The sequence below is a fragment of the Nyctibius grandis genome, chromosome 3, assembly GCF_013368605.1.
Source record: "Nyctibius grandis isolate bNycGra1 chromosome 3, bNycGra1.pri, whole genome shotgun sequence".
In the NCBI taxonomy this organism is placed as follows: domain Eukaryota; kingdom Metazoa; phylum Chordata; class Aves; order Nyctibiiformes; family Nyctibiidae; genus Nyctibius; species Nyctibius grandis.
In genome coordinates, this window is record NC_090660.1 from 8,576,042 (window position 1) to 8,600,063 (window position 24,022).

The window sequence follows — 24,022 nt, forward strand, 5'->3', positions numbered from 1 at the left end:
AGTAAGAAGAATTTAAATAGCTGTATACAAATCTAAACTCTTTAAAAAATCCTTTTTATTGATTCATTACCATACAAAATTTATTCAAATTACATCCATTTGAAGTGGTAAGATCACAGCTAGAGAACAGGTCATCCTTTAATAAATCTATTTACAAAACTCACCATAAAAGCTTTTTTTGTTGTTTTTGTTTTTTTTACAGTATTTTACAGAGGTTTTTCTTTAAACTAGCATACAATGCAAAGCTAAATTAGATTAGTATTTTGCCCACGCACATTGGGACAAGTGTTTAATTTGTACAAGCAAAGATGGTCTGAGTTAGTCTTCATTTTCTCTTCCCCCGCAAAAGTGCCCCTTTGTCTCGCAAATCTTCATGCTCACACAACTTTTAGTTTCCTCTTCCACAAGACGAAAACTTTTAAATACTACAATTTTATTTACAGATCCACATCTAAAAAAACTCTTAAAAAATTACAAACCAGCTAGAAAATATTCTGGCAGTGTTTACAAATTAATTCTATTGTACAAAACTGCTAGATAACTAAAGTGTGAGTTGAGAACATATATCAACTTAAATACAACTGCTGAATGATCTATGCACACATTTGTACATATAAACACACACTTAACACTGTTTAACAGTTCTTTGTGTTGCCCTTTACACATTTGTTATATTCCAAAACTCACACAGTCATACAGTTTTCTTATTAGTACTGTGACTTCTTGCCTCTTCATGTGTGAGCTTTCATAGCAGCAACTCAATGGTACCAGAAAACCTGCATACATTATATTCTACTACAGTACAAATAGTACTAATTTTCTGAGTATGTCAGATAAGCACAACAGTAATGCAAACAAAAGGATTATATGGGCATCATCTAATCAACATTAGATTAATTTAGCCCAGAACATGGCAACATATTTTACACTCAAAAAAAAAATTATTTAAGACTTCTTAGAATTCCTCTCACGTTCAAAAAAATAAATATTGGTACTATACTATACTACCAAAAATCTTCAAAAAAATAAATGCAATTCAGTTGATGTGGTACTTACAGTTATGTACTTTGGAAAAAAATTAGTTCCATTTTGCTGGCGAAGAGAATTATAAAAAGCTGTAAGCAGAGGAAGCTAACCCACTGAGATAAATATGATATATTGAACAAACAAAGCTTGGCATAAGTGTTTTCCATAGAGGGAAAAACCCACAGTGCATCTCTAGTAGGCACTTAACACAAAGCCCCACTTAGTACCACAAAAATTTATGTACCAGTTCTAATGCACACCGGGGGCAGTAAAATTGGACTGTGCATCTTCGTTCTAATTTAAAAAAACAACCAACAAAAACTACTTTCACACACACAAGCATTTTTAAAAATCTGTGATTACTACGAGAAGTGGCAGAACTTTATACTTTTCAATATTTGTAATATACACTACATTTACAGTGTATTTTTTTATTAAAAGCTTTTAAGGACATAAGTATTTGACCCCATAATGAGAGATATACACAGCTCAAAATGAGCATTATGACAGCAATTTAAAACATTCCCACAAGTAGCTGAAGAATCCCATTTCACACTTTTGCACTACTTCATATTTAAGTTCACTGCAGGTACAATCCATGTTGTGACACTCAAAAGACATGCATTCTCTGCAGAAGGCACGACCTGAAATACTATTATAAAATGGTTATTTAGGACTAAACCAGTTCAATTAGCCCTTCTCCGTAAGCCAACTTGTCACGGTAAGCAGAGACTGGGGGAGTGTGAAGACAAAACATTTATGGTCACCTGCCTGCACTTGCTGACTCACAAGGTGCTGGAGCTCAGGCTCAAGGAGAAGGCCTTGCTGTAAAAGCCTTCACTTTTGTTTATAGTATTTTAGGGAGTATTTAATTAAAATATCAGCACTGTTTGAGAGCCCAGTTTATTCAATAATGCTATTTTATAGTATGTAGGGGACCACTCTGAATGATGGCAGGCTTTTTGATTCCATTAAAAACACAATTTAGATATCAACAGCATTTAAGAGAATCAGCTGTATATAAATTCATCCACCAGTGAAGGAAGCTTCTCTAAATCATAAGCATCAAAGAGGTCACTGATGCCTTCTTCATCCCCAAGGCTCAGCAAATAATCTTCCTGAAGCAGAGGAGGCAGCAAATTCACAAATGGTCCTTCAAAGTTTGAGGGAATTTGGTCCTCAGTCTGCTGGAGAAGATTGGCTGGAGAAGCCAATGGAGAGATTGTTGCCATATTTACTGAGCAGTCAGCTTGTCCTGAGTTAGCAGAAACCACTTCTGTAAGAGGAGAGAGAGAAAAAATAAAGATGACACATTTAATCTCATTGGAAATATTAGACAGAGATCAAACAAAGTAATCACTGAATAAAAGGCTTTTCATAAAGCATCATTTCAACAAAAAATGGCCTCCATATAATTTCTAGCTTGTTTTTGGTAAGTTACAAAGGACTGCTCAAAAATACACATGTTGCTACCACCACTGACTTTTCTACTAAAAAAATATTTTACAAGGTTTAAACAACTACTGGAGAAAAAAAACATAAATCAAGTGTAGTGAGAGATGCCCATTTTCCAGTGGAATTCATAGTCAAAGTGAAAACTGTCTAGGCAAACATCATCAGTGACAGTGCATAGCTGCATGCACCCATACACAGAGATTTCTGCCTCTTGTGTTGAGGCGAATCTTTGCTGCTACTGTCCTATTTGAAAATGCAAAAGGAACAAGACTGCTTCTTTCTCAATATTGCACTATCTTAGGTGACATAGTTCCATATGATATGCAAATATGAAACTTAAACAACTGATGCAGAAGAAAACATACTTCCCCCTATATAAACCAGAAAGGCACAGTGGAAAATGGATACCTGAGCATTTCACTTCTTAGACAAATAAAGCCAAAAAATAAGAGCTGGATATCTGAAGTTCAAAATGAAATCTTGAATGACACCATGAAGGAAGGCCATTAGTATTACAAAGAAATATTTTTACCTTTGGAAATGGTTTTGGAAATATTTCCGTTGTGGTCCTGGCTATAAGTTTTCATTGGACTGAGGGCATCGTTTTCCTCTGGGCACAGATAAACTTCAATAGGTCCTTGAGTACTAGATAAATGTATCAATGCACTCTGCTAACAAAACAAACGTCAATAAGGTGTTATACCAAGGAACACGACAGAATATTGATGAGATGGAGTAAATTCTTATTGGGGTGTGAGTGTTTGAATACATTTTTTACTCATCAAAAGAACCTGAAATCCCCCATGCATTTTTTTGAAGATGTGAAAGGCTTGGCTGATGTATCTTGTAGACTGGAAGGGAACATAAAAGCTTCTCCCACTGTCTGTACTGCATAACCAGAGAGGTATAAAGGATTGAACTCCTAACATTTTCTTACAACCATAATAACCTGGAGCATTCTGATGTAATGGAACTATGGGATGCAAGTCACAGGTTTTGTTATTATTCATAACAATATTATTGGATGTATTTGTGTAATTGTTTCTGCTTTAAAAGAATGCCAAAACATCCTTCTCGCCCACCCAAAACCCTTCAGCACTAATTCACACTGAACTCAAATAGCTGTATGGAAGCTCCCCTGTTCATAAGGGAAGGTTTTCCAAATAACAACAAAAAACAAACAAACAAAAGCCAACAAAAAACCCCACCATTTTCGTCACCCAAATTTGTTTATGTAAGTCCCTCTGCCCCTCAAGGCAGCAACTCTAAATTTTGATGGTGTTTCTGAATAATGGGAACTCCTGATTCGTCTCAAGAAATTATCTTTTCTTAACTGTCACACATTGATGCAATACAACAAGATGACATATATAGACAGATAGAAAATCTGTAAAGTTGCTCTTAGTGTTATGATGGAAAATCATAAATACTCTAGTTAAAAATAAACCTGTTTCAGCTGTATTGCATTAATAGTTTAAAAATCATGAATACAGGCATTATATATCTCTTTGCAGACTTTTCAAACACATTTTATTGTGCCCTTTGACAAAAAAGTTTCTCATATTTTTTGTGTTCTGACAGTTATGTACCATAATAGACAGCATTTACAAACACAGAGAACAACAACTGAACAGGGATACCCCAGGGCACAGAAAACAGTTAAGAGTACTTAGGGCAATGCTATAGATAATTAGAAAAAAGGAGATGGGAAGAGGAGGAGTTGGGGAAGGTACTGTTGAGTGACTGAGGTATGCAAAAAAAGACACCGAAATGTAACTGCAAATGAGAGAAAGAAATAGGACTTCTACTGCCTGAAGCTGAAAATTAAATGAATAAGTTGGGTATAGGGGATAAGGGACGTCTAGGCACTACTTTTAATGATTGTGTGCATCTCTCTCTACCCGCCTGATTTCACTGAATTAAAAAGCAAAGCATAATGCCTAGAGGAAAGAAACAGGAAAGCAAGCAACGATAACAGTATATATTTATGGATACTGATAAAAGATATCCCTTCCTCACTGCAGCAAAATTCTTCCAAAACCTGCACCTAGGTTCAAAGGGGAAATTGAGGACAAAGGCAGAGAAAAAAAAGGATGGAAGCCAAAATGGGCCTAAGCAAGTGGAGAATAATCTTAGGAAAAGAAGTGACAGGGAATCCAGAGTCTGTTCCTGCCCGCCCGGCAGCAGGTGGCCCTGGGCTCACTGGAACCTGCCCAACAGTAGGGATGAAGGAATGACGTAGATGTATGAACACAGCACGAAAGTTTCTGGGGTTTAGCTCTATGTCTAATTGCTCCTTGAGAGAAGAAATTAGGTACATTTTTGAATCTCTAAAGCAGTGGCTCGTGCAAATCATTTATGTTTGCTCAACATACTTGGGCCCATCATAACAACTGGGAATTGCAAAGCAGCTCGCTTTTCCCACCAAGAGATAAAAGAGCAGGTGAACCATGTGGTTGATAAACCATGAGAGGAATAAAGAAAAGTAAAGCTACTCCCTGAGGGTATCTTCAAAGAAAAGTCACCTGAAGCATTTTTCTCTGCAATTGTGACACAGGTAAAGGAAGCAGCTAAGTTACCCTAGACACCTACCTGAGGTAAGGAAAAGAAACAAAATCAGCATGAAAGAATGAGAGCCAGACATCTCATATACAAAAGCTGGCACACAGAGAGACACTGGCTTGAGTAGCAAGCAGCAACAGAAAAGGGGCACAGATGAACACAGACAGCTTCAGAAACAGAAGTACATTTGATAAAATAGGAAAGCAAATCCCCATCCTCTACAGACTTCAAAATAGCAAACAAAAAGCGCACTAGCAGAACATACAAAGTTTTACACAGATGTGTAAAATCAGTGTCAATGAAGCGAAGATGATGATGGAAGAAGGAAGGGCAAGAATGGATTCTAGGAGTAAAACACAAATTTCTACAATAACTGTAATACTTCAGAAAAGAAAACCCTACATGAAAACAAACGTCTCAATAAATTAGGATATCGGTAATATGAGTCATCCAAATGCTTAAGGCATTGAGTTATCAGTGAACTTTATAACTAAAACTACAGCTAAAAAAAATAAGAGCTGAATCTCATAAGAGAAAGATTTTACATGGTTACAAACAGGAAATTTCAACTGTCAAGGACATACATGATGTATGGGAAAAGAGAATAATCTGTAAATAGTGTAGATTACTCTGAAGGAAAGCTGGAATTGAGATAAAAGGAACAAACAATAATTGCTTTGTGAAAAATTATTTTTAAAGATTCCCCTTCCTTTTTAAAAAAAATACCTCCAAAGTTTTTAAGACAGATGAATATAGGACTCTATGCCAATATAATCCAGCTTGGGCATCAGTTACCACAGTAAGCCTCACAACACACTTGCTCCATTTATAGAAAAATTATATACAACCTGGCAGGAAAAGCCAGGTTCTCCTTACCTCCACTGGGTCAGGCACTTCAAGTCTTGTTTCCGGAGGAGCTTTCACAACTATAACAGTTTGGTCTTTAAGGCCACTAATTTTTCTAATATCTTGATACGTCACATAAGCTAATGTAATCACTGCTAAGGAATTTTCCAACCCAGGTTATAATATACTCAGAGTATTAGAAGAAGCAGAATTCTTTCAATTGTTTTTCCATTTTCTCATGGCTATGTTCCTCTTAGCCCAAAGTTTTTTATTCTCTGCACTGGTTGTGATTGCTGTGAAACTGTGAGAATTTCCCTTTGATCTAACAGCTGGGGCCACTTCCAAGTGACAAAAGGGATTCTCCATGCTGAGTCCTTCTCTCTCTTCTCCTTTACAGGTGTAAATCTACAGAAGCTAAAGTTCAACAACCTGCAATTATTCACAGACTGCACGAAGCAAAATTTTTTTTACACGCTTGCTATGAAAATGCAGAGAACTGGAAATCACAGAAAAAATATAAAGCAATTTACAGATGCATATAGATGCGCATACACAATATATTTTTGAAGTCATCAATAAAATAATAATTACAGTTTTCATATGAGTTTTTTGTGAACATTTCTATATTCATATATTTATTTATTCATTTATATTATATGAAATTATTTCAAAAAACTGCTTAAACAACTACTTTAAACAACTTGACAGTGCAGAAAGTTGATTTCTGCATAAGCACAGAATGGACATCAATATTTTGCTGTTCAACACGAATTTGTCTGAATCAATGTGAGCGTTTTAGTGGGCTACTGCACAGTGGTGCCTCATTTACTGACTTGTGTAGCTGAGGTGTCACACAGCTTTTGGTTGTGAACAGTGAAATGGCCACGATCACATGCAAGCGCTTCCAGCTCCTTAGTTTTGTCATCCATGAGGTATCTACCATAACATTTATGCCATAAAGAGCCTAATTTATTATTATACTTTTGGGGGGTGTAAATGTGAACGATTTTGGTAGATGTCTACAGTTACCGTACAGTAAGACAAACTGCCCGAGCTCAAAACACCAATACATCTCACATCTGACTTGGACCAAACGCAAAGTAACAGGTCAAGGGGCAAAACGACAGGTCAGCTTTCAGGCAAACGGCTTTTATCAAGGTTTCTAGCACTCCTTTAGTAAGGTTTAGTAAGGTTTGCAAAGGCAGAGTACAAATTACAGCAACAGTGGCTGTCACTATATGAACAAAGGAAAGGATTGCATGGTTTTCAAAGAAAACCACAATCTTCATTGATGTAGCTAAAAGCTCCCCACACTAATGCTGGGCACATCCCAAAACATTCGAGGTAGCGATCACTCATTGTCTGATTCTATTTATAAGGTAGATGAGGAAGCACACAGTCAGGGCACAAACAATGTTTTGGCACTACTTAATCATGAGGGAAAAGAAAAACATTTTCAAAAGCAGAAACTTTGCCTTCAGAGATTAAGCAAAGGAAGAGGCTTCTCAGCTCCACGAGCATTCAGTAGGTCACCTTATGTCAGACTTCAGTGAGGTGAGGGAAAGACCATACTGGGATGCGCTCAGATTGGTCCCCAGGTTTCACACTTGAACATTCCTTCCTCAAAAATCACTAGTATTATCAGTAAACTTAGAATCACAGAACTATTTGGGGTATACGCTCTCCTAAACCCAAAAGCATGAGGCCAAGACACTGCTAATGCTGATCCCTCATTAATCAGCTAAATTCTTGGTTCTACTCTATGTGAACATGGGCTCCTTCATACACCACCTTTTTCTCTCTCTCTCTTTTTTTTTTTTTTTTTTTTTTTGACATTGCAGAAGCATTACAGGTGCAAGTAGCTTAAGTAACTTTTATACGGAACTATATTAAAAACCCGTTATCCAACTTCTGGAAGTTTCTGATGCTTCGTATCACATTACTTACAGGAATTCTCTTAGTATTACAGAGCACAGCAAGAAGACTGACCACCTTTGAGGTTTTGGCAAAAAGGATATCTCTGATTCTCTGAGTCCTCTGTTAGCAGCTTGAGGTCCAGGGTGCAGCTTTGGATTAGCTCATCCAGTTTCTTCTCTTCCTGAGTCAGTTCGGTCACCTCCTTCGTGAGGCCTTGATGCTGTGCCAGCATGCCACCGTCCTCGGACAGACTGCAGCCCCTACAGATACAGAGGAGGACACATATTACAGGTATTTCTTTCAGTATTTTTAAAACTTGACCCTGTGCTATGGGAAAGGGAAGAGGCAGGCTTTCACAGTGCCCATCAAGGCCGTAGCTCCTTCTCCTTAAACCTGCCCATAGCAAGTCAACATAAATTACGCTTTCCAGAAAAAGCATCTTTTTATCATGACAACACATTTTGGAACTACCATCAAGATGGAAAAGTCGAATATTTCTAAGCTCTTCCAAAATCTTGTTTCTAATGCCCCTGTCCTCTAACCACACCCTGAAAAAGACCAAGGAAGGCAGTAGGCAGAGATGTGTATCTAAAAAACTTACTCCGCTTGTGAAAGCAAATGAGTTAATCCAGTATTCAGACAAAATTCTGGTTCCTAATTTCCCTGACAAATGCTATTTATACACTGAAAACTTGTCTTTTCAGAAAGAAAGCTTTATCCTGATAGAAGGTGTTTTGGGTGATTGCTTGGAGCAAAGTGTTAGAATGGGAGGTGGGAGAAGAAAAACACTGCTGCTCTGTGACAGTGAAATCAGCCAGCAGGAATGGAAAAGGATAGTGGATACTCACATCCACTGAATGTTGTTTTTGGATTTTTTCTTAATGAGATGGATGCCTTCCAGCACATTGGTGATATCATAAATCCTCCTTTTTTGCACCTTGAGGACCTCTGCCGCTCTGTTCAAATCTAAGACCCCATCAGGAGATTGGCTCAGCAACTGAATGAACTTCTTTGTAAGAAGGCCAAGTGATGTATCATACCGAGTCTTTTCTGAAGGAGATTTTGGAGCTTGGAAAGAAAACAGAAAAAAAACCAAACAAAAACACCAGATAAATCAGTTTTCTCATTTTGGTTCCGAAAGCAGCATCCAGAAATGAAAGGATACATATTACAGACATTTCCTTCATTTTTACTAAAGAAATCTCTCAAACCCCTGCATTAAGACACAAATTACCACTGGGTATTTATTTGTATTTCAAGATGTACTTTTCCAAAAGTCACAGGTACATGAGCAAATACATACATTTTTTTAAATGCAAATATTTCCATTAGTCTGCAGGATACATATAGCAATATTCTACTTCGGCTTTCACTATGCGAATTCTTAATAGTATTTTTTAGTATCTATTTATCCTGGCAGCAACACCAAAAATTCCCCTATGACTCTCCTTCATCAGGCTGATAGCCAGCTTTCATCAGGATTTGATTTTCCCCTCTTGTAAGATAAGTGTTTCGCATGCAATTAAGCAGGACTTAGGTGTACTTCAGTGGGTGAACACAATGACAGATTCCATCAGTGCCAGACTCCATGGCTCACAGAAAACTCAAGTGAATTGGAGGAGATTGACGCAAGATACAATTTATAATCATCATTTCTCTATAACCAAACAATGCTCAAACCAGGCATCAGTATCCACTTCTTTTAAATTAGAAGTCAGCAAACAGCTTGGATCTTACTAGACAACTCGCTGTTTTCATGCACAAATGGAGCATCTATATACTTAATAGATGAGCTTTTAAGAGTTTAGATACATAGATCAGAATAATTTCTAATTCTAAATGTTCAAGGCGTTTGTGTCAAGGGAAATGAACCAGCCATTATTAGAAGTCTGCTGGGCTGGTACATCTCAAACCTTTCATTTGCTTCAAGTATTATGCAGGATGGATCTTAGGCTGATCTGGTGGTCATTTTCATGGTTTCAAGGTTCAGGTCCCTTGCTTGCTTCCACTTACTTGCAGAAGTCAGTCAAAACTGAAATCCTGCCTGAAAGCAAACCTTTAGACTACCCTGAAATATTTTGAAGGGTAAGATGGCTGTTCAATGGAAAGCAATTAATTGCCTGTTCGTAAAGAGAACCTGCTGTATCTCATTCTTTGGTAGATTCAGGGCTTGCCTGCACTAGGAAATGGAGGAAAATTCATATCAATTAGGTGACCTTGTGAATTTAGAGCAGGGTGGGGGTTTTTTGTTTGTTTGTTTTAATTTGGGGTTTGGAAAAGAATAAGAGGATCAGAGTGAGAAGGGCAAGAGGCTACTTGACCTCCCCCTGAAACGGCATGTGCTCCTGGTCAAGCAGCAAGGAAGTTCTCTGTACAGCCTTACCAACACTGCAGCGGCACCCTGTGCTCCGGATGGTACTGAACTTCTGCAAGAACGCACTTCAATTTAAAATGGACTTCATTTAGCTTAATGAAGTTTAGTTTAATTAAAATAACTGTGGTTTTTTAAATTGTCGGCTTTAAGTTCATATCTTCAGCTAATTTCACTTTTCCTATCTGCCTCAAAAGAAGCAAGCACTTAGACTGGTGAGGAGGGAGAACTAAGTACCCCTTCATATCTCTTGCCTTCCAACCACTACCACTGCTGCCCCAGTCCTCCTCTTTCCCCATTTCCCTCTCTCTGCAAGCCTAATTCTCCTGCTGAAATCCGCCAAACAAGATGGCAAGGCTACCCTCCCCAGCTCCTGTTACAAGAAACCTACTGCCCAAGGCAATACAGATGTGCAAAAATTAATACTTGCAGCAACTAAGCAGTGGCAGTAATAATCTAGTCATATTGCAGGGAAAGAAGACAGCTCAGAGCCCACAAAAAGCATTTAGCGTGCAGTGCTGCTGGGGCACAGCTACCGCTGTTTACAAATCCCTGCCTGGGGGAAGAATCCCTGCCTGCCAATCAGCTGCTGTAACTGCAGCGGGGAGGGAGGCGGCTGGCCTGATCAGCCTTGCCTAATAACTGTGCGTTTGATCCCATCACAGTGCCTTCATTCCTCAGCACCTACCTCTCCTAAGCATCCCCAATGTCATGTCCTTGGCTGAAGAGGAGGTCCTGGATGGAGAGGCTGCAGGCTGCCTGGCAGGCAGAGGGACAGACCTCACAGCCAGCAGCCTCTGCCGCCTCTCAGCAGCGCTGCACCAACCGATCGATGCACGCTGCAAACCTGGCTGTGGGGATGAGTATATTGCACGCGCATCCAGGTGAGGACAGTAATAAACTTGCGTTTTTAGCTAGGTAACACAGCCTGTTGTACTGGTTCACTCTGATGTCAAGCGAGTAAAATCAAAAACTCTGTGCCATACCAGCGTGTTACAAGTTCCCTTACTTTTTGGACTATCTGGACTTCTTGTGGCAGCTCTTCCTTTCCCCTTTGGAGTCTTTAGTCCTTCAGCAAGATACTGGTGGCCACTTTCTCCTAGCTCCAGCCTTCGTTTTGCCTGTTAAAGAAAAGGTAATTTTCTTTTTAATCAATGGATTGTTAAGTGTATTTCACTTTATCAAACACAATACTGGGGTTACAGGAAAGGCAGACAGCAGTGAACTTTTCACAGCAAGGTTGTATCAATACAGGTTCATACCCCATATTCATCACAAGGGAATCTGAATGGGAACCCAAAGGTGGACTTCAACGTTTCACTCTCAAAGGCTAAGTTGATTGTTTTGTTTGGAAAATTCAGCAAATTTTTTAATTTGAAAAACTGAGTGACAGTTGTATGACCTGATTCAGTCTAGTCTGGATCTTTTTAAATACATATGAAAGAGTTCTACCTCCACTTGAGTTGAAAACATTTCATTTAAGAAAACGAAAGACAAATGCTCAAGCACACAGGTATGCACCCACAAAGCTACATTTCTTTTGAAAAACTCCTTATATCCATATAAGTTTGTGCACAGGTAGTATTAGTGCAACATTTTTCCTTCCCCATTTGAAAGGATGGCTTTGAGAGGACCAGTAACTTCCACTACTATAAGCTTTCCATCAATGAAATACAAGACAGGACATCAAGAGCAGCATTGGACAACTGTTCTCCTCTGCTTGTCAACAATTTTTGTCCTCATTGGAAGCACAGCAACTACATTTATTTCACATTAACTAGCACATTTGCATTAAAGCTGCCTACATAAAAGCAAGGTGGTGCAAAAGTAGTACCAGAAAGATGATGCCTGAAAATCAGCTCAATGTTGCATTCAGCTCAAAGGAAAGCTGTGTACATCTTGAATAATAAAAATAATGAATGAAACTTAAACTATGCAACACACACACAAACTGCAATGAAAACCACTACCAATATGAATTTTATTCCTAGACAGAAACACAATCTACTATCTTTGAAAACAATTCTATACCCTGCTCAGGTTACTGAAATTAAATCTGGGGATACTTGTTATCCTAACAATAGAAAGAACAGTACCTGGGAAGACACAGGAAAAAGAAGAAAAAAAAGTTTTAAGTCTAATGAAATTTAGCCAAATAACTGTTTCCAAAGAATGTTGTTTATTTAATTAGGTAGAATAACGCAGAGTATTTTATTTGCTTGCTCTTTAGACTTGCCCCAAAGGGTTGGATAATATTCTGTTCCTCACTGAACCAAGATAAAATAATACATTCTGCTATGGAGTTGTAGACAGATATTTCTGTATTGTGGATTTAGCTTATGCATTTTACTTTGGGTCTGTGACCAACAGAAGGCTCTAAATAAATTAATTTATATGCATTTATTTATGGATAGCTAACAGCTTTGTACTGGACTCTGTTTGCAAACCTCAAACTTATTAAAAGGTGAGTAAAAGCACATGAAACTCATATAAGCCCACGGTGTAACAGTGTGTGCAGAGCGCTCAAGCCCCTCTTCTCTATATTTTGTGCGAAGGGGCAAGGCACTAATTCATCAGTGACAGAGCAAAACTGAACTAACTGCATCCTTCTAACCAACGCAGGCACCGGGCTCCTGGCAGCCCATCGGTGGCAGCTTCTGACGGCGTGAAACACCTCTGCCCTTCTCCCTGAGACATCGGCTCTGTAATCCAAGGACAGAGATTTTAAAAAGGTCAACTGTTAACAAAAGCATCCAGCTAATATGTTTAGCCAACGTAATTGGATTAAATTAAGACTATTGCTATTCCAGAGGGAGAAATACATTTCACACTTTTTTTAAGTAAGTGTTTTTCCACCCTGAGAACTATAAGAGAAAAGGAAGGAAGGGTGAAAAGGGAACAATTCAGGGCGTGGGAAGACTAGGCCAAAGGGATACAATTAAGGATAAAAGAGAATCTCAAAACCAGGTGTGAGAAGGCGGGGAAATGCTAAAGACTTAAAAATTCAGAGATTTGCAGCGGCTTTCTCCATCAGAAGAGAAACTTAGGTTTGGACTACACATCAAAACTTTGTGTCTCAACTTGTTTGCAAGAACACAAACAACGGTATTTTGCCCCTGCTTTTGTGGTTAAACACAACTTTCTCCCGTGAACGTCAAATAATCAGGTTTGGTAGTGAGAGAACATAAACAGCCCTCCCGTGTGTGCTGGGGGGTGTTACAAACACCACGCTCCTGTCGGTCTCACCAGCGTACCATACCCACGGGCAGCGCAGGACTATCAACTGGCTTCTGGCAAAGTACCAAACGGCAGAGGTAGCACTACAAGGTAGATGTTTTGTAGGGCACGAAGCATACAGAAAACCAGAGAGAGATATAGAGCAAAGTACTTCAGAAGAGTTTAAGAGAGCTTGGTGAAGTTACTGAGCGGCAATTTTAGCAAACCCTGGGGAATGGTTAATTTCTGGCCAGATGTTACACGTCACTCAGCAAACGCTCTCTTCCCCTTCCTGTTTTACAAACTTCATAACTGATAAGACGCAGGACTGAAGTGGCACATTCTCTCAGTTTCTTCTTCCCTGATTCACAGACCGAAGATTTTTCTAGTGCCTTTTTCTTTGCACTAGAGATCCTGGGTGACTCACAGTTTCTCTCTCCCATCTCCAAAATTATCCATAGTGCTTTCTGACACCAGACTTCCCTTCAGAAATCTCAAGATCTGTGTTCATCAAGTGGCAAAGTCGGTGACCCTTTTAAAAAAAAAATCTCAATTTGCATAACATTTCTGCTATAGCACTATATTAATTATTTGCACTATTTGTACAAATTTGTATTATTTGTCTTTATTTGCTTTGTTTGATCAATCATAGCATGCAGAATCTCCTGACACAGTACGGGGGACCCACTAAGAAGCAGCAAGCCAAAGGACACCAGCACAAAGCATCCCAATGATAGGGAAAGATAGGAAGCATAGGGACTAAGAACTTCTCGGCGACATGAAACTTGAGTGCAATAAATGGAAGGTCAGATTCCTCAGGGGGATTGTGAAAGCATCACAAAACACATTGGGCAATGAGACAGGTAAAGCCACAAATTGATACACCCAGCAAGAGATGCAAAAGTAACAGGAAAGCATCCTATTGAGCTGAACCAGACACCTACCTAACCCGCTGGTGGAGACAAAAAATGTGGCATCAACTGTTTTGACTCAATTTTCTCTTCCAATACTATGAGCAATTCCCAATATAGATACAGCTACGGATTCACTGTTCAGTGCAGACCACTAAAAACAGTTGGCACCTCAACTCCCATGCAGTTATGCTCTTTTATGACCTAAAAGGGCAGTTATGCCCTTTTAGCTTCAATCCCGTTTTTAAAAAAAAAGAAACCCAGATAGCTACCACAATTACCGTCAGAGGCAAACCCACAAGAATGTCTTCATAAGAACACTTGTCCTGTAGGAAAATAGTTTAAAATCTCCTAGGATAAGCCAAGTATTTTCAAGTAGGCAGGACCTGATGCAAATCACTTCACAATACTCAGTCTCAGGGATTACCTTTTAAGAAAAGGCTGGAGGCAGGTATGCTTACAGAAGACTAGAAAAATAGCAAATGTGTTTTTCATTAATTGAAAGAAGGGGTGGAAAGGGTGCAAACAGGAAATCATAGCCCATTCCCCTTAATGGGCTGTTTTGACTTGCTGGCTGGGTCTAACATGTTGCTGCCACCACCTCTTCTGCGTCCTCCCCTCCACCCCTGCGCTCCCCCTGCTCCCCTGGTGCAGGCAGCGCCTGACCGATGGATCTTCATCAGAGCCCACAGGGAGCTGGCTCAAGGAGTCACAACCAGTAGAAACCTAGTCCTCCTCCAAAACAGAAGTGAGGAGTTTTCTGCCAGGTTATCCCTTGTGAGTGACTTGTGTGCCCTGAGAGCTGCTGAGCAGGAGCAGTGGGACACCCTCCACGCCCCTTGGGGCATCAGCTTGGCATTCGAGTGGCTTCGCTTTCGTGTCACACACAGCAATCAACTTCAGTTCTTGGGGAAAGAAACTGGCACTGATTAAAAAGGAAAAACAAAAGTCAAGAGTGTTACCTTGGGGGACAGCCAGCGTCAGTTTTTGAAGACTGCACCATGTCAAACCAAAGCCCCATTTCTACAAGGCTTATATTTCTAAGTCTGAGGGAAGAAGCAGTAAAACGTCCTCTAATTCTTTCCAATGATAAAACCATGGAGCATAACTTTGCCAAACTATGCATGCTGAAATTTTTCCTGCTAGATGTGTCTCTCAGCTTTATTACTGGATGCAAGACATTTGCACTGTTTGCAAGAGACAGACCTAAGAAAAATTACGTTACCCTTGCTACCTTCTGAAAACCCTTTGTCTGAAATATTCCTGCAGCCATTAGACTTTTGCAGGCACGTAAAATTTGACAGAAGGATGATCCGAGTTGGGCATATTCTATTCCCTCAAAATCCCAAATTCAAAAACACTTGGAAAAGTGCAGACAGTACATTTTCATTATAAACATTAAGAGCCAAATTTAATTTCAAACTGCAAGCGCCACAGCTGTTGCCCAGGCTATGCACATGCCATCTCCTGGGAGGTCCCATCCAGGACTAGGCGCACCTAAGTCCCCTGCTCCCCTAGCAAGCATTCAGGCTATATTAGAACAGCAGCAGTCCGATTTAAATACAAAGGGACAAAAGTTGAACTCAGAATGAGAGCGAGAAAGTAACCTGGGACAAAGCCTGCTGAGATGGGGACAGAAGATAAAATAACTTCTTCCAAAAAAAAACCGGGATGAGGAGCTGGAAAGAAACTCCAGGTTAAGGTTGACTGAGCAGGAAAAATAGCAAGACTGGAAATGATCAGGCATAGCAAGGAATAAATTGTGTGTATTAAGTGATAGCTGACGGTGGACTAAGCAGCAAGCCAGAGAAATGTGTCTTAGCACTCAGCTGTGTCTCCATCAGCGTCTGAGAGCAGAGACTAAGTTGGGCAAGTTAAGCAAGGGCAGATGACTAAGCCTGGCGTAGTCTCTAGAAGATATTACAATTGCTAGGGGCAGATAAAATGGCAGCTTTTCTGTATGTCACCACAATGCTGATATTACTGGGGAGGGGATGCAAGCCTATCCAGAGAGCACAGATAAATTTTGACCGCAGTGAGGCAGCCATAGCACAGACACTTTACCAAGCCCCACACACTTTCCACAGGCTTTCTTCCACATTTTCAAAATTAAGCAGTCACTGAAAAATACAATTTAGAAGCCGAGAGTCTCAGGTACAAACTCTAGAAAGCTGTTCCAGAGGTCAGGAGCTGCAGAGAAGAAAGCAAACATCTTACATGAAAGGGTAAATTAAGCTGGAGCTTGATGAGGAAGGAATACAAGAGAAGCAAAGGAAAAAAAGACACCTTGGGGTGAATGCACAGAAATATTCATACGCTAAGGAAATTTCTCCACTGAACAGGGCGATACAGGCTGTGCATTTTGAACATGCTCAAATGTACAACCTCTGGTATGTGGAGAGCCCTGAGTGCCTGCCAAAGGGCTGCACCCAGCTGAGGGCATGGCAAACACTACGGCTAACACCAGGAGAGACCAAAAAATGGGGAGAGGTGCAGAGAGGAAAACAGGGGAGCTCTCAGCAAGGAAGGGGCTGAGCTCTGCAGGTCAGCTCATAAGCAAAGAAACACTGAAAGTCAGCAAAAAGATGCAAGGGGTCTATCAGAGTTCCTCCTTTGTACTCCTGGTGACAGCTCCATGTTTCATATCTATTTCTGTTGAGCAATGAGGACATAAATTTGCAGTTCAAACTCCTGTAAGGGAGAGGGATTTCAGTTTTGCATGAAGGAATATTTACCTCAGTGTTCTACACACAGAAACCAATAATTTTTACCATACTACCCTTTGTTTCAGTAGTTAATTCTGACAGTATAAAACCATTAAAAGGGGGTTTAAGAAAAGAATAGAAAGATAAAGAAATAGCTGGGAATTAAAATACTTGCATGTAAAAGACAATAAATTATGTCCTTAAAAGAGGAGTTCTAAAAGTCCTCTCAACTCTTCTCAAAAATATTACTTCTCTGTCAAAAGTATGCATTCCCCTACTACTCTGCAACAAAGGAACAAGACCAGGATGACACTTAATGAAAACATGACCTCAAAATTAAGTTTTATACATAGCCCATTCCTTAGACTGAGGTAAAAGCATATAAAAAGACTCACCAAAAAAATGCCTAGAATATTGAATACATTGTAAAACCAACACAAGGAAGAACAGGAGTCTGAAATATCACTACTTATTAGTCAGGATTATTAGTTGAGTGACAAGCAGCTGGTATTTAAAGTAGCATTTAAAGAAGCATTTTAAAGCAAATGAAAACACAGCTTACAGAAATCGTCCTGATCAACCTACTCCAACACAAAAGTCTCAAATTTTCTTCTCATAAAATGGCAACTGTATTAAAAAGAGGACAAAAAAATCCTTTCCACTATACCAATTTGTGTTTTCTAAACTACGATCTTATATTTCAGCTTATCAGGTATCAGCTTATTATAGTTTTGACTGAGGGAAATTCTTCTCTAGCTCCTATATTGAAATTATTCATTCAGCTACAGTCGAATTGTTTGGTTTTAACGTAGACGAATTTGAAAAGAAAATCCCCTTTGTATGTCTTAATCGGGTTTATCATTCAATAAGAGACACCTCACAATTATCAAATTAAACTACGTTCTGATCATCGCAGCCCTTCCTCATTAGGCATTTGACCCTGAGAGCTGCAGGCTGATTGTGTTACTCAAGTTTCTTTCAAGGCCTAATTAAACCACCCTATTTCCATCGATTTTCCATTTTCACAATTCCCTCAGAAGTATCAGGAGTGTCAAGGAAGCCACGAACTGTAAGCGCTTAAATATCAAACCGTAAGACTTATGTTTAGCTCAAAAAAGTTAAAATGTGGGTGGTCAAGTTTCAGTGGCAGATTCTTGTTTGAAAGTAGGACCCGAGCCAGAGGAACTTAGTGATGGCTTTCCCTTCTCGGGTCGAATATGCAGAAAGAAGCAATGCAAGTGCCATGACTGCCTCCCAGTTGTTACTGCAGAACACCACACAACGCCATTTTTAACACCTGCTGAGAGGAATACAGTAGCCTTCAGGTACGCTCAACAGTTAGAGCACGGACAGCTCGCTCCTGCGTTAGCAGCATTGTGCATCGATGCCCTGCGCCTCACCCCCGTGCAGCAGTTCACACTTTTCTCATCTCAGTCCTGTCTGAACAGAACATTTTCAACCGCTTTTAAATGAAATGCAATGACCTCAACCAAACCAAGAAAGCAGTGAAACATAGCAATGAAAATGGTGGTTTCTTCCTAGACCTACAGCAGGTCATTTTTTCTGAAGGAGGATTAGAATGTCCAGGTACTAATTCCCTGTGATTTTCATCCTGATATCTTGTGGAGAGCTGACCTGCCAGAAGGTCAGAGCATCTCAGAGTCACCACCGCCAATGTAACTCAGGCACTGACGTAAGCGGATGACCCATTTTCTGCTCATCGGTCTACTCGGATGCCATGGGATCAGCTTGTGCTCAGTATAATAGCCACTGCTAAAATGTGCAGCTTATTTTGCCCTCCTAAACCGGTACAGTACTTCATATTTTCTTTGCACTAGATGGGGAAGGACATTACAACAGTTGTGCAAGAAATAAACCAAAGTATAAGACACGTTTCAGGCCTCAAACCAACAGAATTACACCTATGTTGCATAGGAAATGAATCATCTGAGATCTTTCTATTGCAATTTTTTCCACCAAATGAGAAACAACTACTTCTTACTGGAACCAATGGTTTTGCACCCTGCTAAGCTTGAAGGCTCCAGTTACCACTTCATGTTGAAATATGAAAAGTTATTTTCAGGAAACTGCACCCAGTTTTCATCTCAACTGCTAAACTGCCCAAGGTGAAGAGTACACACGTCTCTGAGCAGTTCTGAGAACAGCTCCATGCAACAGCTGCTCCCTCATCCCAACAGCTGCTGGAGGCTGAGCTGCACCTGCCTGCTTAAGGTGGAAGCTCTGGAGACAAAACTTCCAGACAACCTACAGACAAACAGCCAAGACTTGCACACAGAAGCACAAACAGACCAACCAGCATCTGGAGGGAAATCCTGACTGCGGGTTTTTGGAGTGGCTGGGTGCAGTGGGATAGTTTCCCTCCCCAGTGAGCATGGCCAGGGCCATGGTGGCAAGGCTAGCCCTGCCAGCAGCAGGCTTTAACACCAGCCTGGTCCTACAAACTGATGTCAAAGCTACCGGCCGTTTGCCTGCTCACGTTCCCGAAGATACCACTTCAGCAAGGCTGCTGCCTCCAGAGCAAAGCTCGGGGGTTTTCAGTTGCAGTTCATGTCAGTAATTTCTCACCACAGACATCCTTCGAAGAAAACAAGACTGTCATAAAACGGGCCTGACGCTGAACTTTCAAACTGATGGCAAGCAGGTGGGGGGGGCGGGCAGGACATGACAACAGACTGGCCACATAAGAGACTTCTTGGTGTAATTTCTTTGTATTGTATATACGTACAACAATTACACCAACACAGGTCCCCGTGTAACATTACCCATCAAGACCAAAGTAAGCCAAATAAGAAAGCAATAGTTTAAATTCACACAGTGCATGATGGGGTACCACCTCTTCACATGGCGGCAGAGCTGCTCACAACGTTTCAGCCCTTCAGGAGACTTTCAGCCTCCCGACTGGTGAGGCTAAAACTGAACTGGACCAAGGGAAATAAACCTTCCGTATCATTTTAAGGTTGGTCCCAAAGAAAAACCATTGCACAGCAGTCAATCTCAAAATATCTCCTAGAGATTATTTTGTCTTTTGTATTTAAGGACTATTTTTAGAAGTACTCTTTCAAAAAAAAGTCATTAACTTCAAAATAAGATTGTGATTGGATTAGTTCCACTGAGTGGCTTCCACTCTATGTGTAGAAATTAGCACAGCTATTTAAAAAAGAAAAACTTTCAAACACTATCAGTTGTCTGCCAAATTGCCTACCAAACAAACGAGCCCTGGGAGGGGGGAGGAAGAACATTAAGGGAGCTGAAGAATAGGATAGGATGAACTTCCTTGGAGGAAACTCCAGTAAATGCCATAAAGTACGGATACACAGGTTAAAAACTAAAGTAGTAGTATACTGGGCATATATATTGACGTAGGAATCAGGAGGAGAGTTACTCCTTACTTACAAAACTTGTAGAATAGAGTCATAAAACTCTCTAGGAAGATGGAATTGATAAGATTTGATACGTACGAAGTGAAAAGGGAGGAGAAGGAGGAGCACTCGCAAAGCCACACCAGTGCTATCTCAGTGTAGGCGTACTGTAATGATGCAAGATTGGGCCTGCACCACAAAGTTTGCTCCCTAAATTGCCAGCCTAAGCCACAGCATCTCGAGCTTTGTTTTCCTTGGATACAGGACACCTAGAAGAAACGACGGCATCTGTGGAATTACACCAGTAAAGTTTCTGGAGTGCAAGTTTTCTTGTCTGCACAGGTCTGTGGTTCGAGATTTCCCACCCGGGCACCCCAAACCTTCCTGCACTCCATGCAAAATACCCGTACCGAATTATACCAGTTGAGTGCCAAGGGACTGCATCGCTTTACTTACTGACAGGTGATTTCACAGGGAACCAACTAACTTGTACATTCTTTCAAAAATTAAGAACAAACAGGATCCATATGTAAACACTTCAGAGACTATAGCACAAAGCTACAAACTAGAAGGCCGTAAGTTTTAAATAGTCAGGCGCCCATGAATGTTAGTGTTGGGTATCCATGCCCCCAAAGGAGGAGAATATTTTCTTAAAAAAAGTCAACACCAACATTAACTCTGGATTTTTAACTCACTGCCTGATGCGTGATGGTTCTTAATCTAACCATTTGTTCAATTAATGTAATTAGTTATGAGAAGTCAGATCTAAAGTAGTAAAACCTTTTATTTTGAAGCACTTCCTTAACCTAGTTCCATATGAGTATGAAAACATACAGTTGGATTTCCCCAAAGTAATAAGTGCACTTTGAATCCTTTTAGGGTGACAAAAATATTATATAGATACCAAAGGACATTATGAAAGCTGACAAAAGACTTTCAGGAGACAACCAGACCCAGATGAGATGCAATGATTTGCACTTCTAGAGCTAGATGATGAGAAACGACATAGGGTCTTAAGGATTTACTGTAATACAAGATAGTTCTCTAAGTTATGTAAACTGTGGGGTTTTTTTTTTAGTTTACTTTAAGGAAGTCCCAACATTGTTACAACAGATTAACCCTGAGAAGTTATATTTGCACCTACAAGTGACTATAATGATGACTTTGCATGTAGAGATCGATTTATCATTCACAAGGAGTTAATTAGGTAGAGTTTTGAAAATGAAATTACTAGTATCACATTAAAAAAAACAATCCTTAAGTAACCTTGAAGAAGTTAACACAATAACCTCCTCCACATACCAAACGTCAGAGTAACAAAAATAAATAACAAGTGCCCAAGAAACAGGAAACACAGCTTACATATCCAAAATCAACTATTCCTAGAAGTAGTCGGAAAGGAGTCTCCAAATCAGCAGAAGTCACAGAAACAGATAAAAGCATGCCAGAAGAGAGAGAGGTAGAGAATCACAGACAGCAGGGACCTAGAGACCCCACATGTGGCTGACAGCCCCCTTCATCCCAGATCAGGAGCCGGTACTGCCATCAGAAGGTTTCTTCACAGCACATTCCTTGAACTACAAACTGAACTTGATTTTCACCTAGCCTGGGTTGCTAAACTCCAAGGACCAATGATTTCCTCCCTCCCCACGTCAAGGTAGGCAGCTGTTGCGTATACCCTTATTTCACCAGTCGGTTTGGCAGCAGATAGCTTACGTGGCTGAAACAGCACAAAGATAGCAGAGTTCTTAATGTTTTAAATTCTGTGTAATGTCACAAAGAACAACGAATCCACCACGCTTTTGCTGCACGCTGTGATGCACATCCTACCTCAGCAGTGTTTTATCACTCCATCAGCCACACCAAGGTGCAGAAGAATCTGGGAGTTCTTGCTGGCAAAATGAAGATAAATTATTTGGTTCAAATGGCAAGATTTACTTATTCCCAGTGACAGAGAGGGAATGAAAACAACACAAGAAGACAAACAGCAGTTCATGAAAAAAAGCAAGCGAGCCTTGGTAGACTAAATAATTTTCTCTTTCACATCTAGGTAAATTCTGTCATGCCACGGACAGGGCAATCTAAAAAGCTGATGTGATAGCCTAATTTACAAGACAACATCAAAACCAGATGTGTCATCACAGAGAATAAATTTCTAGGGGAAAAGAAGAGAAAGTTGCTGTTCTTATATTATGAAGTGTATTTCAAAAAAGTAGCCCTTTTGGCTCTGGTGAAGCAGAACATCTCAGGTCATAGAGTCATGTGAGGACTTGACTCTATGTCAAAACTGACCCACACCAGACACAATCTGTCCATTCCACTTTGTCTTCTTTACTATGTATTCCCTAAACTAAATACCTTCAGATGACTTCTCCAGAAAAATGAATACTACCTTTAAGTCTCAAATCTTAAAATGAAATAAATTCACATTTTCTGTCTAACCTGCCCTTTGATCAAAGAAGAGAATCTGACTTTCCAATATGACCTCCTACATGTCACAGACCACTACATTTCCCCTAGCTGTTGTGCAATTAGTAACATTAAACTATCTTGTAGTCAAGGATAGGAAGATATTGCCATGCAATTTTAGAATCTGTTATGAGAAAGTTAAACGAGCAAGCACCTGTCAGGAAGGACCATAAACACGGCTGCTCCCACCCACCAAAAAAGCAGGCAGATGGACTTGCTGACCTCAAGGCTGTTCAGAGCTGAAATTTCAGACTATAACTCTGCAGAGAAATTACAGACCAAAACATTCATTCTGTCAAAACTTGAAGGTATCAACTCATTATTATTTTCCCCTCTCAAAAGAAAAAAAAAAAGTCTGATTTCCACTTTGAGTTTGCATTGTTTCAGCTTTCAGTAGTAAGTTCTTGATGTGCTCAAGTTCAACAATTTAAGAAGTCCTTTAACACCAGAATTATCTCACAGAGTGGCTGAGGTAGGAAAGGACCTCTGGAGATCATCTAGTCCACCCACCCGCTGCTCAAAGCGGCAGCAACTAGAGCAGGATGCTCAGGGCTGCATCCAGTAGGGTTTTTAATATCTCCAATGATGGACAGTCCATAACCTAAGAGACCTAGTCTAGCGTTTGATCATCCTCGCTGTAAAATCTTATGTTTAAATGGGATTTCTTGCATTTCAATTTGTGCCCACTGCCTTTTGTCCTGTTACTGACCACCACTGAGAAGAGCCTGGCTCTATCTTCTTCACTCCCTCCCATCAGGTGTTTATACACCTTCACTCTTCCAGGCTCAACAGTCCCAGCTCTCTCAGCCTCTCCTTGTGTATCAAATGCTTCGAGGCCTTAACCACCTTTGTGGCCATTCACTGGACCTGCTCCACTATGTCCATGTCTCTCTCATACTGGGGAGCCCAGAGCTGTACCCAACACACCAGATGTGTCTCACCAGGGCTGAGCAGAGGGGAAGGATCGTCTCCTTCAGCCTGCTGGTAATGCAATGCACATAATGCAATCCAGGAGGTCGGTTGGCCCCAGTCTGTCCTGGTGCCTGGAGTTATCCCACCCAGGGGCAGGACTTTGCACTTCCCTTTGCTGAACTCCGTGAGGTTCCTGTCAGCCCATTTCTCCAGCCCATCAAGGTCCCTCTGGATGGCAGCGCAACCATCAGC

The 24,022-nt window shown here is 40.3% G+C and overlaps 1 protein-coding gene across 1 annotated transcript in view; it reads right to left on the reverse strand.

Moving 5' to 3' along the window:
* Positions 1–970: 970 nt before the first annotated feature.
* E2F3 (E2F transcription factor 3) overlaps positions 971–24,022 on the reverse strand; it is a 41,011-nt gene continuing 17,959 nt past the window's right edge. The window contains exons 2-7 of the mRNA XM_068396763.1: positions 11,187–11,298; positions 8,655–8,874; positions 7,908–8,066; positions 5,920–6,034; positions 3,014–3,152; positions 971–2,302 (exon numbers count right to left, since the gene is read on the reverse strand). Of these exons, the coding sequence (XP_068252864.1) occupies positions 2,037–2,302; positions 3,014–3,152; positions 5,920–6,034; positions 7,908–8,066; positions 8,655–8,874; positions 11,187–11,298 (1,011 nt within the window). The 3' untranslated portion in view covers positions 971–2,036. The remainder of the gene's footprint in view (positions 2,303–3,013; positions 3,153–5,919; positions 6,035–7,907; positions 8,067–8,654; positions 8,875–11,186; positions 11,299–24,022) is intronic.